Consider the following 19,235-nt stretch of genomic DNA (forward strand, 5'->3'; position numbering starts at 1 on the left):
CAGTTAGTATTAGCAGACACTAGTCTTGTTTATGTGATCCCTTTGACTCTTAATCCTATCAGTATGATCAATTGTGAACTGAAATTGATCACTTTGATAGTGAGATGGCACTGGTACATGCAACCTTGATGTGACTGAACTGGAATCCCCTGGCACGTTTCTAACTCTACCATTTGGGGAAGTCAGATTGAGCATGTCCCAAATTGGACATATCCTCCCTCTCTTATTTCCCCTCTTATATTTAACAGGGATCACTTTTCAGTTAAATTTAAACACCTAAGAATAATTGTGTGTTAATTACAGAGTTCAACCAATAGTATTAAGTAGAACAAAAAAAAAAATACTAAAAGGGATAAAGTATTAAGTTGTTCATCAACAGCCAGGACAAGGGCTGATCAAGTCACTGTTTCTCACAGTGTCCATTTCACTTCAACAGGTTTCCTTTTTGGTGCTTGGTTAGTTGTCACTGATCAGGGAGAACATATGATATTTGTCCCTTTGGGACTGGCTTATTTCACTCAGCATGATGTGTTCCAGATTCCTGCATTTTGTTGCAAATGACTGGATTTCATTGTTTTTTACTGCTATATAGTATTCTACAGAGTACATATCCCATAATTTCTTTATCCACTCTACTATTTGGGCATTTGGGTTGATTCCAGGTCTTAGCTATTGTGAATTGAGCTGCAATAAACATTAATGTGCAGACACCTCTTTTATTTGCCAATTTAATTTCCTTTGGGTAAATTCCAAGGAGTGGGATAGCTGGGTTGTATGGTAGGGTTATATTCAGGTTTCTGAGGAATCTCCAGACTGACTTCCATAGTGGCTTCACCAGTTTGCATTCCCACCAACAGCAGGTTAGTGTCCCTTTTCCCCCACATCCTCGCCAGCATCTGTTGTCGGTAGATTTCTGCATGTGAGCCATTCTGCACTGCAAGATACTAGTACAAGCAATAACTTTTTCTGGATAAGAGCCAACAAGCACAGGCAAGAATGGATAAATAAGATTATATCAAACTGAGAAACTTCTGTACAACAATCAACAGAGTGAAGAGATGATATTGAGTTGAGAAAATCTTTATAAATGGACAAGAAACTAATAAATAAAAACATATATGGAAGTTAGAAAAATCCAATTTAAAAATGGGCAAATGAACTAGATGTTTCACAAGAGTATATACAAATGGCCAAGTACCTGAAAAAAATGTTCAGTATCACTAGTTATCAGGGGAAGTAAATCAAAACCAGAATGTGATATCACCTCATCCTACATAGAATAGTTATAATCAAAAACACAAAAAGTCACAAACACTGGTGAGGATGCAGAGAAATAGGAGTTCCTATACACTGTTGGTAAGCACATAATTTAGCATAACCACTATAAAAAACAGCATGGAATTTCCTGAAAAAACTAACAAGGGAACTACTGTATGATATAGATATCCCAATGCTATGTATATATCCACAGTAAGTGAAACAAGATATCAAAGAGATACTTATCCACCATGTTTATTACAGCAACATTCACATTAGTTTAGATATTTAATAAACTGTTGTCCATTGATAGATGCATGGATAAAGAAAATGTGATATATCTACATAATGGAATATTGTCATAAAAAATAATAAAATTCTGTCACAGCAACATGAATGGAATTGGAGGACATTTGGTTAAGAGAAATAAAGCATGCATGGTCTCAATAATATGTGGGTGCTAAAAAAGTTTATTTCATAGAAGTTGAGAACATAATAGGGGTTACCAGAGGTTGGGAAGGATATTGGTTAGAGGATGCATAGAAAGAAGTTGATTACTGGGTATAAAAATATACTTATATAAGAGAAATAAGTTATAAGCTCTGGTGTTTTTATATAGCATAGTAGGTAAATATAGTTAACTGGATGTTTATAGATTGTTTCCACTTAATTTTTTATAAGTTTATTTAGAGAAAAGAGAAGGAGGGAGGGTTAGAGGGAGTGGGAAGGAGAGTGAGGGAGAGTGAGGGGAAGGGAGGGGGAGTGAGGGGGAAGGAGAGAGAGGGAAAGAGAGAGAACAAGCACTACCTAAATGTCCACAACAGCAGGGGCTGTGCTAAGGTGGAATCAGGAGCTAGTAATTCAGTGTAGGTCTCTATGTGGGTTGCAGGAACCCCAGAAGTTGAACCATTACCACTGCCTCTAATGATCTGCATTAGAAAGAAGGTGGGGTCAGGAGCAGTGGCAGGCATCAAACCTATATATTCCAATATGGATGTGGAAATCACAAACAGCATCTACTCTCTTCTCTTTTCCTCCCCTCTCCTCCCTTCTTCCCCTCTCTCCTCTTCTTCTCTCCCCTCCTCTCCTCTCTTCTCTCCTTTCTTTCAAAGACAAAGTTACAGAGAGAGAAGGAGAGACAGAAAGAGAGAGAGGGATATCTTCTATTTACTGGTTCACACTCCAAATGCCTGCAACAGCTAGGTCTTGGCCAGACTGAAGCCAGGAGCCTGGAGCTCCATCCAGGTCTCCCATGTGTGTGACAGAGGTCCATGCACTTGTGATGCTTTCCCAGCCACGTTAGCAGGGAGCTGGATCATAAGTAGAATAGTCTTACTCGAATTAGTGCTCATATAGAATGCCAGCATCACAGTGCTGACTCCACAACCAGCATTGTAACTGTAAGGTCAAACACCCAGCCCTGTTCCCACTTTTTACTACTAAAAATAAATCTGTGAGGCCAGTACAGTGGCTCAGTGGGTTAAAGCTGCAGTCTGCAGCGCCAGCATCCCACATGGGTGCTGGTCCAAGCCCCAGTTACTCCATTTCCAATCCAGCTCCCTGATAATGTGTCTGGGAAAGCAGCAGAAGATGACCCAAATGCTTGGGCCTCTACACCCATGTGGGAGATCTGAAAGAAGACCTGGAAGAAGCTCCTAGCTCTGGCTTTGGCCTGGCCCAGCCCTGGCTGTTGCAATTATTTGGAGAGTGAACCAGCAGATGGAAGATCTCTCTGTCTGTCCTCTCTTTCTATAACTCTGCCTTTCAAATAAATATATGTCTTTGAAAAATAAACTTGTGATGGATATCCTTGATATTATCTTTGTAACATCATTATATTCTCTCTGGGATAAATTCCTAGATGTAGTAATTTGGGAACTAACATAAGGCCTGTTCATAAATTTTTAAACAAATTTTAAAAATCTACTCATTGGTATCTGAATAAATTTATTTAAATTTATTATCAAATCCATAGCCACAGTAAACTCACACCATTTCTGAATTCTTTTCAATCTGATAAATTTATCATAAAGTAGACGAGGGTGAAACACTTTCCAATGTTTATTCAAAAGAAGTTTAGGATTTATATCTTAGTCACCTAATAGAACTCATGTTGGTTCATTGTATGAACACAGGAATTCTGACTCATTGTGACATGGTATGTCACATTATTTTTAGGAAAACCCTGGCCAATTCCCTGGGAAGGATGTATATTGTAATGTGTTCTTTTTTGTAGGTACATATGTATGTGATATGTGTGTATAACTTTCTTATCTTTAGAATGAATATAAGTATGAATTATGAAACACACATAATAGAAATTCAAAGGAAACATTATTACAATGCACTTGCCTTTACAATGCAATATCTGATCATTAATATTAGTTGTTACCTTGATTTACAGGGCACATATCAGAATACTAAGGATTACCTGAAAACTGCACACTTACAGAACTATGATTTATTGGAACTTATTCCAACCACAGTTGCAAAGGTCACACTTGTGGATAGCAGTCAGTAATGTTTGGGTTTTGTAACAAAGACAAGTGTTTAAATATGCATTTCTTAATTAACCAAGCCAGAAATCTATTTGGAGGAAATGCACTAGGGTAGAAGATAAAGGGTCGGAGCTAGAAAACATTTTCTGACTACATAGATGGGTAAAAAGAAATTACTCTTGTAGAAAGTGGCCAGAGGAGGCACAGCAGGCACCTGCCACAATGATTCCTCCACTCTGTTCTCTTTCAGAACCATGGTCACACCTCAAGCAGGTGGCCAGATGCACATTTGGATTCTCCACAGCACATTTCAAACACTACAGATTATTATGAAAGCATTAATGTGTGACAACTTGGTCCTGACTTTAAAAATTTTTTTTAATTTCCCTGGCTCGATTCCATGTGTAGATGCTACTGCAAAGTCATAAGCAATAATGACTTATTATAGATCCAATGCAACCATTTCACTTCCTGCCTGTTAGCACATGTCTGGAAGAGACATTCAGCAATACCACAAGCACTGAAAATACCGCAGGAATGATGACTTCACTGCAGAAGGGCTCATATTCCTACCCACACTAGAAAGTAAAGCAATAGTATTTTCTAGTTCTTTCACTGAATAGTCATCATTCCCAGTTGTTTCTCTGCCTCCTCTCTACTTACCTCTGAACCCTGCAGGTGTAAGCTCTGAGTCAGTGATGCTGATGCAATGCCATATTAAGCCTTCATGAAGGAGAACAGTCCAAACAAGGCATTAAAGGGGACTTATGGCTTCATGGGTCCTGAAGAGATCACCTGACTCTATGAGGACCCTCCTCATCTAGGAAAAAAGCTTAAACCAAGATGAGAAACTGACATTGAGAGATGGAATTTGTTCATTCAGCAATGAGGTTTCTAGTCCTGCACACAAGGCTTTTCATTAAGTACAAGAAAGATAGCCATAAAGACATACTGATAGCCACTGGAGGTCACAGCATGGTGAGAGTCACTTCACTGCTGCCCATTGTGACTCTTAGTGCTCCCTACACATCACATTGCTCCCTTAGGTCCTTTGTATTTTGATCCTCCTTCTTTTATTATTTTGTTACATTTCAAAATTCACAATATCATCCTTTAGGGAAGACTTTTTTTGCTTTAAATAATGGCATCCCTGTCATTCTATATTAGCATGATATATTTAAATTTACATAACATTAAAGCATAGTTTATGCCTTACGTGGACATTACTAATCAGCTATTTTACAACTATAAACCAAAACTTTTTAACTTTTATTTAATAAATATAAATTTCCAATGTACAACTTTTAGATTATAGCGGCTTTTTCCTCCCTTAACCTCCCTCCCACCCGCAACCATCCCATCTTCCACTCCCTCTCCCATCCCATTCACATCAAGATTCATTTTCAATATAAACCAAAACTTAATATAGCCTCATGCAAAGTAAGGTCTATTAAAACATTAATAAACCTAGAAAAACACAGATCCACTGAAAGTATGGTAGAAAAAATTCATTAATCTTCAGTGTAGTCTAGTTACTTGTTGAAGTGAAAGACAATGTTCAAAGGAAATATCCAAAAAGGGCACAAAAACCTTAAAGCAGATTTTCAATGACTGACTGATATACCAGGAAAACTACTATTGCTTAAGGCACCATTGTTATATACGGATTTGAAACAGAATATATACTATTTTTAATACTGAGATAATCATTTACTAAGAGGAAGACAGAGTCTGGAACCCAAACAAGCACACAGACTGTGGCATGCCATTAACTGCCTTGACCAGAGGGAGCCTTGGGAAAGCTGAGTGGAGAGCATAGGTGTGGAAGAATAAACAGACATGGAGCAACCACAGGATGTAGATTGGGTGACCAGGAAAAACTACAGAGCACATTGACAGCAAGTAGAGCTTTTGGGGGCCGGAGCTGTGGCGTAGCAGGTAAAGCCTCCACCTGCAGTGCCAGTATCCCATATGGGCACCGGTTCAAGTCCTGGTTGCTCCACTTCCCATCCAGCTCTCTGCTATGGCCTGGGAAAGCACTGGAAGATGGCCCAAGTCCTCAGGTCCCGGCACCCCTGTGGGAGACCTGAGGAAGTTCCTGGCTCCTGGCTTCGGATCAGTGCAGCTCCAGCCATTGTGGCCATCTGGGGAGTGAACCAGCAGATGGAAGACTTCTTTCTTTCTCTCTAATCTAGAATGCTAACTAACCATTATACTCTGGAACCTAAAGCTAGTGTTCTTTTATTCACTAAACTGTTTCATTTTTGGTGGTTTTCAACAATTCATTTTATTTTGTATAGATTACTATAAACAACTTACACATATTTAATAACTGTTATACACTAAACATTATGCCAGAGACCACAAGAAGAATATGACATGGTTTTTTTTGACTCACAATTTTATTGTCTTCCAGATTACAGAGACAGTCTTCTACAAAGTAAATCTCCTTCACTTTTTTACTAATGTTTTTATCTATTTATATAAAGAGGAGAAATTTCATGTATAGCATGAGTAAGTTAATAGATGTGTGAAGAAAAATAAGGCAACCCAACCTCAGGAATCAGTCAAGCTGTAGAAGATTGATAGAACAATTTCTTCCTGCTTTATAAAGCACTGAAATACCTAAATAATGGGAAAAACCTGGTTATAAAGCCAGGCTTTCTGCGATGGGAAAATAATACTGTGAAGATACAATAGGCTGTGAGAATTAAGGCTGGGTAAAGCAGGTCAACTGGACAAACCTGCCAAGCCATATAAAGGATCAACTGAGCTCAGATAAATGCATTACACAGTCACAAAAATCCCACCATGCACAGACTGAAAATGTAAGCATAAACAGAAAACTTAGGCAATTAGAACATTTGCTAATGAAGCTTAAGCTTATGCATGTAAAAGATTCAACATTTATAAGTTAAGTCACTCATCCTATTTTTAGGACACATTTTCTTGGTTTATCAGACATTTTCTCATATCACTCAAACATACTTTCAAAGATGATAAAGATTTTGATTATAAGGAAACAGGCATGAAAAAAAACAAAGCTTCAGCAAAAAGGATTATGTTTGCTGAAGCAAGAATAGGCCATTGGCACTGAATATACAGAGGCAATATTATAGAACCTCTTCAATCAACTAACAACTTAACATAATTCTAACAAAATTGAATATTAGAATAAGATCGTTCAATCCATGAAATACAGATTAAAACTAAACAGTTTTATTCATGTCTCTGTGATCTCTACCACTGATGGAAATGACTTCTGAACTTTCACTCCAGATTACAGCTCTTTCCCGAACCCCAAATTCACATCTCTCAACACTCCACCAGACTTGTTCATCTAAATATACCACAAACATCTCAAACCCAGGAAGTTAAAATTGAACTCATCTCCCACCACACAGCTTCACCACTCCCAAACCTTGTTTGCATTCCATCTGCCCTTGCTCATTAGCCACAACACAGTATACTCAGTCTCCAAAGTCATAAGTCTTTGTATTCTAATTCCCATTCTACCTTCTCACTTTTTTGCCTTTTTAAGTTTATTCTAAAATATCTGAATACAGAAAAGTACAAATAAGAGCTCGTTGAGCACAAACAGATTTAACAATGTATCACATTTGCCATATTTACTTCATATCTAAATGTTACACTATATATATAATACATACATACTATTTTTCTTGACATAAAAGTGGATATATTAATATCATGGACTTGGGATTCATGAAAATGATCCCAATAAAATGAGGAAAGAAGGGGATACTTTTATGTAGGGGGTATATTTCAGTGAAGACATTTATAAATATTTAGATATAAAATAATATGACATTTTTATACTATGAGAAAATGTGGTATTTGTCTTTCTTTGTCTGGCTTGTTTCACTCAGCTTATTATCTCCAGTTCCAGCCATTTTATTGCAAATAATAGGATTTCATTTTTTTATGGCTGAGTAATATTATGTTGTGTTTATACAACACATTTCTTTCTCCAGTCATCCACTGATGGACAACTAGGTTGATTCCATATCTTTGCTATTGTGAATTAAACTGCAATAAACATGGGAGTTCAGGTATCTCTTTCATAAACTTACTTCATTATCTTTGGAAATATTCCCATTAGTTGGATAGCTAGGTAATACAGCAGATCTATTTTTAAGTTTTTGAAGAATCTCTATGCTATTTTCCATAGCAATTGTATTCATTTGCATTCCCATCAACAGTGTATTAGGGTTCCCTTTTCCTTACATCCCAAAATATATTGTTTTTATAATAAAATTATAATATAATAGAATCTGCTATTTTCTGACTGATAACAGCCATTCTAATGAGATGGAATGAGATGTCACCTTATTTTTATTTTCATTTGCAATTCCCTACTGGGCATTTTTTCATATGTTTGATGGCTATTTGTATTTCTTCTTTTGGATCCCTTGACCATTTTCAACTAGATTATTTGTTTTGTAGTTGTTGAATCCCTTGAGCTCCTTATAAATTCTGGATACTAATACTGTATCAGGTGCATAATTTGCAAATGTTTTCTCCCATTCTCCTAATTGTCTTTTCATTCTGCTAATTGTTTTTTTTGGCTATGCAGAAGTTTGTTAGTTCTGTGCTTGACTATAAATTTGTGTTTATATTCACTGAAAACAAACAAATGCCCTTTTAGGCATAGAGTCCCAACAAAATAGCAGTCTAAAAGGAATGGAAACTATAATGATTTAGTTGGTATCACGTGCACAATTAAATCTTATAAAAGCTTGTAATGTTTATATTACTATCTCTATTTTACATTGAGTTGAAAACTTGGTTCAGAGAGGTACATGTCATTTTTAAAATTAAGCATGTACTAATGCCATCTTACTAGTCAAAGTGGTAAGTTTCAGTTCATAATTGATCATACTGATAGGATTAAGAGTCAAAGGGATCACATAAACAAGACTAGTGTCTGCTAATAACTGATAGAATTAAAAAGGAGAGAACAATCCAACATGGGAAGCGGGATACACAGAAGACTCATAGAATGGCAGATGCCCTAAAACAGCAGTTTGACCTCAGAATCAGCCCTTAAGGCATTCAGATCTGGCTAAAAAGCCCATGAGAGTTTCTCAGGCATGAGAAACTGTGGGAAGACACTGTGGGAAAAAAAATGACCTAAATGAAAGATCTCTGTGAGTGAGATCCCAGTGGAAAGAATGGGCCATCAAAGAAGGAGGTATCTTACTCTGAATGGAGGAGAGAACCTCCACTTTGATTATGGCCTTGTCTAAATAAGGTCGGAGTTTGTGAACTCAAGAGGCTTCCATAGCCTTGGCAGCTCATGACAAGAGCCTAGGGTGATTACTGACATCATAAACAAGAGTGTCAATTGTTAAATCAACAACAGGAGTCACTGTGCACTTACTCCCCATGTAGGATCTCTGTCCTAAATGTGTTGTACTATGCGAATTAACGGTAAAACTAGTACACAAACAGTATACTTTGTGTATCTGTGTGGGTGCAATCTGTTGAAATCTTTACTTAGTACGTACTAAGTTTATCTTCTGTTTATAAATATAATTGAAAATGAATCTTGATGAAGATTCGGATGGGAGAGGGTGTGGGAGATGGGATGGTTGTGGGTGGGAGGGAGGTTATGGGGGGAAAAGCCACTACAATCCAAAAGTTGTACTTTTGAAATTTATATTTATTAAATAAAAGTAAAAAAAATTAAGATAGAAATTGAAACCAAATCCTCTTTACTTTTTAAGAATGTATTTATTTATTTTGTTTGAAAGGCAGGAAGATAGACAGCATTTACCATCCACAGGTTCACTCCAGCAATGCCCACATTGGGAAGTGGGAACTCAATTCAGGTCTCCCACATATATGGCAAGGACCCAATTACTTGAGCCATCACCTGCTACCTCCCAGCATGTGCCTTAGTAGGAAGACGGGATTGGGAGTAAAGCTGGGACTCAAACCCAGGCACTCCATTGTTAGACACGGGCATCCAAAGCAGTATTAATCAGTGCTCCAAATGCCAACTCCCAGATCCTTTTTATTTTGATGACCATGCTTCTTCAGCTTTAATACGCTGCCTTGTATCCAGGTCACCTTCTGCTTATGCCACAGATTCCATGTCCTGTGTATCCCTAACCTACACAGTGTGTTAGTATCAGGTCTGTAGAATTGGTTACCCATGATACACATGTATAGCTTATGTATATGTTAAAGCTGTTTGACAACAAATGCAGGCCATGAAATACACCTTACTATTATATACACATATGTAGCCTTTGCTGTATGCAGATTTCACATGTGTTTTGCACAAAATAAAGAACCATTAATAAGTAAATAAGGAACTTAAGACCAATGTGCTAAATATCTTAGGTCTTTTTTACAAGTAATCTTAGGTGTTTAGAAAGATGTTCAGTTATTTACTGCATTATTCATAACAGAAAAAAAACTGGGAGTCATCTAAATATCCTACATTCAAGAATGGAAAATAAACTGTAGTATATCCATAGGCTAGAGTACTATGGAGTCATCAAAAGTCATGTTTTAAAAGAAAGCATTTCATGAAGAAACATGTACACAGTGTGGAACTGAAAAATACAAATTCTAAGCACAGCATGAAAGAACTATTTATATATTTGAATTTACATAGAAATATAAAATAGTGGAAGGTCAGACACCAAATTCTTAACCATGGTTTTCTTCGGCAGAGGTAATGGGTTCTTTCTCATCATCTCTATTATTTGTGTTTTCTAGGAGTGTCATTGACACTCAGAAAAAGCTGCCTTCTCACACTCTGGACAAAGTTCACTGTAGGTCAGCAAAGCTTTGCCCACTTGGTAAATTGGGCTCTGGGCATGGGCTGTGGCCACTAGAATGGGCTGGGATGAAAAGGAAGTAGAATGGGGGCGGGGGGGACTACTGAGAGGAAAAAAAACAACCTCTTTACTTAAATGACTCAACCTTCTCTAACCCTCTCAGAGTAAGGTGGTTTCCAAAGACGGAGAAGCTCTAAGGGATTCACCCAGAGAACAAGAGAATCTATGGCTGTGGACAAAGGCTGATAACCTGGTAAGTCATAAATCTTAAGTAAAAATAGTTTTTTTAAAAATTGATCTATCATGTTTAAATCTCTTCTTAGATTAACTCACTTGTGTTAATGATGATCAGTCAACTCTGATACTATGCTACTGCTAAAAGTAACCAAGAAGTATATTCCTTTAGTTACACTGAGATGTAATTTGATAATCAGTGGTGTAGGGCAGGCACTTGGTGCAGTTTGATGTAACCATCAGAATGCCTACCTCTCTTATCAGAGTGACTGGGTTGGATACCTGGCCTAATTCCTAATTTCAGCTTCTTGCTAACGAAGACCCAGGCAGGCATCAATGATGACTCTAGGTAGAACACACATATCCTATGTACCTGGGACCAATACCTGAGGCAGCAGTCATGGTCATTGGGTCCCTGCCACTTATGTTCAAGACCTGGATTGAATTCCTAGCTCCCAGCTTTATTTATATATATCCCCCCTTATGTTTCTCTTAAATAAATAAAATTAAAAATAATAATTGCCTGCTTTAGTACTTCTGAATTATCATATTATCATTAAATATTAATATGGAATTGCCTAATGATGACTAATATATTATCATATTAGTACATAATGTTTCTTGAGTACTGACAATTGCTAGGCATTTAGCTATGCTCTTAATGTGCAATAGGTGACTTAACAACACAATAAGAAAAGTTATTCTGCACAACCTCTCGATGAGAGGACTGAGGTTCTGAGAGAAGGGATGACTTAATCATACTTACACAATTAGCAAGTGATAATGTTGGAATTTAAATCCTGGAATTCCTGCTTTACCCAACCTGTGCATTCACACTCTTCTATATCATTAAAAATAACTGAAAAGCATGAAGTAAATGACAAACTTAGCAAGGGACTCTAAGAGAAGAACCAGAGGCTAGCTAAAGGGGACAAGCTGGAGAAGGCTACATAGGCTATGGGAAGACCAATGGGATTAGTGAGGCCACGAAATGTGCTGGCACCCACTGAGGAAGCACCCAGGGCTGTGAGTGAGTAAGCCCCACTCCCAGGTTGCCTGGGCTACACAGGGGAGTGGCCTGTTTCCATGTCCCACCCTCAAAACTTCCCAGTATCCTGGCATTTTAAAAATTACTAACTCTGTTCAAAGAAGGAAGAAATCTACTATAGGAAAAAGTCTATTAAGAGGCTAGGGTGAAGTCTGATGGGAGTGTATACAGCATTTGGCAATACTGTAGGGGAAGTGGTGAAAGGAAGTTAGTCGGTCACTTTTGTATTTTGTGACAAGTAAGTGTGGATATCCCAAATTACTGTACTGAATTACCCATTTATCCTGTTTTGTATTATAGTGTCTGTCATTAAAAGTGTTGCAAGAGAGACGCTAGAGTTACTACGGTAAATGTTCACTCATTGTGCTAGAGGGGATGGCTTAGTGGACAAAGTGCAGCCTTCATTCAGCACTGTGGCACAGTATCCAGGGGTTAACATGCAGCTGGCACTGACTCAGCAGCTTGTCTTCAGCATGAAGTTAGTCCCACTGAGTTTACTCAGATGGGCGGAGGTCCCTTGGGCAATGTCTGTAAATCCCATGCCTATGATCCCTGAATAACGAAGAATGCTAGATCTTTTATAAACTTAGGATGTCCTCCAGTTTCCTATTGTGACTGGCTTTCTCTTGTTTGCCATTAACCTTATACAAAGCCAACTGAGGCTCCCCTAATCCACTCCTTTCCAGTCAACTGTTTAATACTCTTCTTGCTGAGCTTTCCACATGGATAACAGCTTCTTTAGCCTTTCTTCACTCTTAGCCTCAAATCAGTTCATCCATTCAATTATTGATGTGAACTACTCTTTTCTGCACAAATATTTCACATTTATGTCTTTTAGCACCTGAGTTCCATTAACAAACTAGCAATGCTCAGCAGTTCCCCCAAAATAATGCTGTGCATGTAAATCAACCAATAACTAGAATGATGATCCCAAATATACCAGCTAAATTTGTATCAATTTGAAGAAGTCCTTGTTCCACTCATAATTTCCCTATCAATGTAGCACATATTATTAGGTACCTACTATGTGTCAGATATTTTTCTAAGCACTTATCTATTAGGCCAAAAAACAAAAATAAAAAAGATACTAGGTCTGTAGGTCTGTCACTGCTGTAAGTCTACTGAACATGGCAGATAATTATAAACAGGTATTAAGTACTATAACTATGGTACATTAAAGTTCTCTAGTAACAAAATAATTTTCTCTGGCAACTCAAAGAGGTAGTTTTGAGTAGGAACTTGAAACCTCTTACTTCTAATTGCACCATTTCACAGGGTCTGATTTTCAGATCTGAATTCCTAACTGGGTTTGAATCCTGATTTGGGGGAGGTTTTTAAAAGGTAAGTGATACATGGCTGAACCTACACGATCTGTACCATGAGAAACTGGAGGGGTGAGATTAATATTAACATAAGCTAACAGCATCATTCAAGCCTCAGGGTCTTTAAACAATGATTTCTTCTTTTACTTTTTTCTTCTGCAAGTTCTTTTCAGCATTTCATCACCGCATTCTTTACTGTCATCTCTCAGTCATTATCAATCTTTCTGACACATCATGCACTGCTCCTCCTTCTCTTCCTGACTTCTCCTAGATGGGACTGCTTCCATATATGTTGACATTCTAGTCACGACAGTGATCCAGCCCTCCCTGTTCCAGCTACCTCTGCCATTAGATCACTATCTCCTTCTTTAATACCCACTGCTAATTGCATTTGTTTGTTTCCCACACACAATGCCTGATGTGGTCACTTTGGCAATACTTGATTCCTATTGTTGGGCTGTATAGAATTTCTTTTCTACATAAACTTATATTTTCTCTGTAATTTAAATGTTACTTACTGATATCTACATGTTTTACCCTAATATGCTCCAGATGATTATCAATGAAGTGGAAATGTAGAAATCTGTGGTTGTTCTTATAAATCTTCAAATTTTTTTCCCTGAAATTTCCCACTGACCAAGATGATTGCAGGGCTATACACAGTCTGTCTTCCAGCATTCAGCAGACTTTGATATCCAGTGAGAGGCATTAAAGTGGGTCACAAGGAACAAACAGGAGTCTATTCCCACTGTCTGCTCAGAATGTTTTTCCATGAGGACCCTGTGGCCAAATACATTGGTCTGTATTTCAAAGAGCTGCTCCCCTGAATGGCGCCCTCTGGTGGTATGAGCATATCCTCAATGGGATGGCTGTGGTAGAGTTGAATACTGTTAACCATACTTGGGGGCCTGAGTATCTCTTGTCTTTTATTTTGTTAATTTTTCTAGGTTTCAGTCCTACTTTTCCTTACCTCTCTTTATTTTGATTTTTATTTTCCTGCCTTCTTTCTTAATACTTTGAACTCAGTTCTTATTTGTGCATTATGGAAGAAGCTTGAGAATGATGGCAGTACTGGCACCATGACTTGTGACATAAGACTCGATTTAGTCATGAAATAATATCAGTGGTTCACTCAAGAGCATCAGGATAACTCATTTGCCATTTCTCATGATAATAAAAAATATGATCATGAATGTATGCTGAGAGATTCTTTTCCACCAAAAGAAAATATTCATCTAATACAATTGACAAATGGGAACTAAGAGTAACTGTGAAATATTTTTCATAAATTGTCAACATTAAGGTTGAATAATAGTTTTTAAAGATAACCTAAATTTCATTCTATCTAATGGTAGAGATGGAAGACTATGAGTGTTCAAATTCCTCTCCACTCGCCAATTCCAAGTCCTGTATATAAATACAAATTTGTAAAAAGAAGTTATTATAATATTTGTATCCAACAAATGCCTATGTTGCTGTAACAGTATTCCACCTAATGTAGATTTGTGGTTTGAAAAAGTTTATTACTTTTCTACATATTTCTTACTTCAGTCAATCCAGTTCAAAGATTTGCATTGATACCACCTGAAAATGATTACTGAGTTATAATTAGCTGTACTAGCTCACTAATGACTTCTGAGAAAGGGACTATTTCTATTTTTATTCTATAAGGAATTACCATAGTTATAATCTGAGTTCCAGAATACAGCCTGTATAAGAACACAAATCGAATTAAATCTGGTTGAAACTAATTAAATTATCATTCTTCTCTCCACCAAAATTAATTTCATCTCAAAGTCCTCAATGATAGCTAATTGATAGGCAGTATGAAAAAGGTTCTCCGATACAGAGATTAGCATAGCCCCTGTGCAAAGATGACACGCAAATTCGTGAAGTGTTCCATGTTTTTTTTTTTTAAAAAAAAAAGAAAAAGGTTCTCGGCTGGTGCTGCAGCTCACTAGGCTAATCCTCCGCCTGTGGTGCCGGCACCCTGGGTCCTAGTCCCGGTTGGGGCACCGGATTCTGTCCCAGTTGCTCCTCTTTCAGTCCAGCTCTCTGCTGTGGCCCGGGAAGGCAGTGGAGGATGGCCCAAGTGATTGGGCCCTGCATCTGCATGGGAGACCAGGAGGAAGCACCTGGCTCCTGGCTTCGGATCAGCACAGCATGCAGGCTGCAGCGTGCTGGCTGTAGTGGCCATTTGTGGGGGTGAACCAATGGAAAGGAAGACCTTTCTTTCTGTCTCTCTCACTGTCTAACTCTGCCTGTCAAAAAAAAAAAAAAAAAAAAAGGTTCTCAGTAAAGCCTTGGATACAGCAACAATATTAGTAATTGTCTGCATTGAAGAAATACTATGTGAGAAGAGTAAAGACAGAATCATTCTGTATGTTTGAAAACAAAACAAATTATGGAAAAACTGAGATTTACTCAATGAAATTGCAGTAACTCCTGTTTTTTACTCCCCCTTTAAGAGTCAGTCCTCCTTGACATCATCTCAGTGTACTTTTACAACGTAAGATAAACCATGTTCAGCTCCTGCTCTCATTCACTGGTGGTTTATATCAAACTCCTCACTATAGGTCTGGATATAGATGCAATAATTAAGACACTGCTTGGGGAACCTGCATTCCATAATGAAGTGCCTATTTTCTGGTCCCAGCTCTGCTTCTAATTCCAGTTTCTTCCTAATGTGTTCCCTGGGAGGAAAAAGGCGATGGCTCAAGTAATTGGGTCCTTGCCAACCACTTGGGGGCGCCATCCTGAGTTCCCACCTTCCAGCTTCAGCCTGGCCCAGCCTGGACAATGTGAGCATTTGGGGAATGAACCAGAGTATGGAGGAACTCCCCGTTCTCTCTTTCTATTTCCCTCTCTCTCTCTGCCTTTCAAATGAAATGAAATTAAACGTAAAAATTTAAAAGTCATTGCAATGTCCTTAATTTCCCACAGGAGCTAGTACTGGCCACCTTCTCAACAGTATTTCTTACCAATTTCCTTATAATTTATTAATGTTTAATAAAATCATAATAATAAAAACTCTCAAATATCTGTGATCTGCAACATGCCAAGCATGCACCTCCCTAAGGACTTCTGTATTTGCTGCTCCCTCTGTTTGGAATGTTCTTCCTCCAGGTATTACTTTGATTTGATCCTTCACTTCATAAAAATCTGCATCTGTCAGGATCCTAGTAGGAAACAGAATCCACCTCTGACCATTATATGAAGAGACATTTGTAAAGGAACTTTCACAGCGTATGTTGGGGTTAAGAGAAAAGCAACAGCAATTCAGGCACTTATTAGGAACAGGAAGAAGCTTCTACCATGCCTAAGGCACAAGGAACAGGAAGAGGAAAGGATGTCACTGCAGCACAGTGAGAGAGCTCCATGGGAGAGGGGTTCCCTGGCAGGCGCCGTCCACACAGGAGGAAGTGCAAAGGGAGTAAAGCAGAAATACCCTAACCCGGCCTTCTCCTCCCTGTCCCTCCAATCTCAAACTGGTGCCAAACCTTGCTGGACACTGGTGGCAGAGAAATGCAGCTGGACAGAACAGGACTTGAAAGAGGGTGGGGGATGGGAACTGGTGGGTAAATGGAGAAAGATCAGACAAGGACCCTACTCAAAAGGTCATGTCCTGAGAAAGATCTTCACTGTTCAACACACACTGTTCCTTCAATCAATTCCATTATTACAGTTATCATCACCTGACATGATGTTGTGTTAATTGTTTATTAACAACTAACTGTCTCTCCCACTAAAATATAAGCTCTGCAGGGCAGGAATTCTGTCATTTGTATGCACTACTATATGCATTCAATTGAAAGCTCTTGCTGCATAGTAAGAGTCCCATGCTTTATGAAGGAATGGGTGAATTTAATAGTCTGTCTGCTTTTCAAAAGTATTCATGTTGGGGCTTGCCTTGTGGTATAGTGGGTTAAAGCCCCAGCCTGCAGCGCCAGCATCCCATAAGGGCGCCAGTTCAAGTCCTGGCTGCTCCACTTATGATCAAGCTCTCTGCTATGGCCTGGGAAAGCAGTAGAAGATGGCCCAAGTCTTTGGGCCCCGTGGGAGACCCAGAAGAAATTCCTGGCTGGCTGGTAGCTTTGGATCAGCTCAGCTCTGGCCATTGCAGTCACCTGGGGAGTAAACCACCAGATGGAAGACCTCTTTCTTTCTTTCTCTCTCTCTCACTCTCTCTCTCTGCAACTCTTTTAAATTAAAAAAAAGTATTCATGTTTAACTAAGATCAGAATGATATAATAAACTCTCACATATCCATAAGTGAATTATCTAAATACAACCCCACAACCCCTTTATACTCTGAACCTTTCTATATTCTGAACCATCTTTCTTGTCAAGTTACCCTGTAGGACAACACAAATAAATTTAAATAAATTCAATCTTTGTTATATAATAAGCATAAACGATACATGCATATGTTTCACAAATCTTTCTTTCACACATTAAAATTTAGAATAATTGATGCCAGCATTGTGGTGTAGCAGGGTAAGCCACAGCCTATGACACCAAAATCCCATACTGTAGTACCAGTTCAAGTCCTGTTTGCTCAGTTCCAATCCAGCTCCCTGCTAATGCACCTGGAAAAGCAGTGGAAGATAGTCCAAGTGCTTAGGAGACCAGGATGGAGTTCCTGGCTCCTGGCTTCAAACTGGCCCAGACCCAATCATTTCAGTCACTTGAGGAGTGAACCAGCAGATGGTGGATCTCTGTCTGTATCTCTCTTTCTCTGTCACTCTTTAAATATATAACAAAAATCTGTTAAGTATATAGAATAACAAAATCTCAGAATTGAAGGAAATATTACAACTCAGTGAGCTCAACTCTGTTCTCAATACATGAATGCACTCTACAATGGTCTAAGTGGTAGGGAGTAAAGAAGAAATGTAACACCTTCCCCATAGAATATATGCTCAAAATACTTACAATTCTTTACATGTGGTTTTAGTCACTCTTACTTTATTAAAATACTTCAATAATGTTAAAAGAGGGCATGGGATTTTTTTTGTCATCTAAAAGGAATAACTGTTAGTAAAAACTAACAAGGAATGCTGCACATTATTTCACATTTTATCTATCTTCTAATCACTGACGTAATAGGGAACTTATTATCTCAAGAACTGGTACCTTTGAGACAATTCTTATTACAAAGGATAGGGTTTGGGGCTTTTTTTTCTTATGTTACAGAAAAAACCTATTGCATCTTCTTTAATTTGTACTTTCTTTTTTCCAGAGTGAACAACTTCAGCTCATTAGATCAAACAATGTATGCCATCCTTGTTGGAAACATTATCATCCTTTGGACAGGGTGTAATTCATTAACTTTTGCCTGTAGTCTAGTGGCTAGTACAGCATCGTGGTTGTCCATCTCGTCCCCTCTCTGAGACATTCTACTTTGATTAATACAATTTGAAAGTCGGAAAGTTCTTTTTATTTTTTCCCATAGCTACAATTATTGGCCCACACTAGTTGCCAGAAGTTAATCATAACTATACATAACTCTCTCAAGAAAATGTTCTTTCAAGCATGTCAGCAATCAGGGCACAAATTACTCTGCTTTTTACAACCCCCCAAAAAATAACAGTCAACTAAGGACTTACCAGCAGCTACTATGATAACATCTGCCAGCTGAGAGTGGATCTTCAATTGTTCTTTGGGGGTATATCTGTGAGCTATCGTCACCGTCGCATCACCTGGAATGCAGAAGAATGCCCATCAATGATTACTAGCTTTTTCAAATGTTATAACATCTAGAGGCATTTCAGTTACTTCCCAAGTGTAGAAGTTGCTTTTTGCATGATTAAATCATTTTGAGAGCAAAAGTTTCATATGGAAGTTGAGATGAATCAAAATACTGTACCCTTTATTGAGTGAGTAAGGAAATCACATGAGGGCAAATGAAGGGAAGCAAAGTTCTAGAAAAGCAGCATTTGAAAACTCCATGGGGCTGGTGCTGTGGTGCAGTGGGTTAAAGCCCTGGCCTGAAGCGCCAGCATCCTGTATAGGCATCAGTTCTAGTCCCGGCTGCTCCTCTTCCAATCCAGCTCTCTGC

General features: G+C 38.3%; 1 protein-coding gene and 1 pseudogene across 7 annotated transcripts in view; one reads left to right on the forward strand and one right to left on the reverse strand.

Moving 5' to 3' along the window:
* Nucleotides 1-19,235, reverse strand: part of MTHFD2L (methylenetetrahydrofolate dehydrogenase (NADP+ dependent) 2 like) — a 151,396-nt gene that overhangs the window by 76,345 nt on the left and 55,816 nt on the right. For all 7 annotated transcript variants that reach the window (XM_008267752.5, XM_051819695.3, XM_051819692.3 and 4 more), the window contains one exon: nt 18,784-18,876. In XM_008267752.5, the coding sequence (XP_008265974.1) occupies nt 18,784-18,876 (93 nt within the window). The remainder of the gene's footprint in view (nt 1-18,783; nt 18,877-19,235) is intronic.
* Nucleotides 14,983-15,083, forward strand: LOC127483327 (U6 spliceosomal RNA; annotated as a pseudogene).

The sequence above is a fragment of the Oryctolagus cuniculus genome, chromosome 8 (genome assembly GCF_051225735.1).
Source record: "Oryctolagus cuniculus isolate XC-2025 breed Fujian yellow rabbit chromosome 8, ASM5122573v1, whole genome shotgun sequence".
Classification (NCBI taxonomy): domain Eukaryota; kingdom Metazoa; phylum Chordata; class Mammalia; order Lagomorpha; family Leporidae; genus Oryctolagus; species Oryctolagus cuniculus.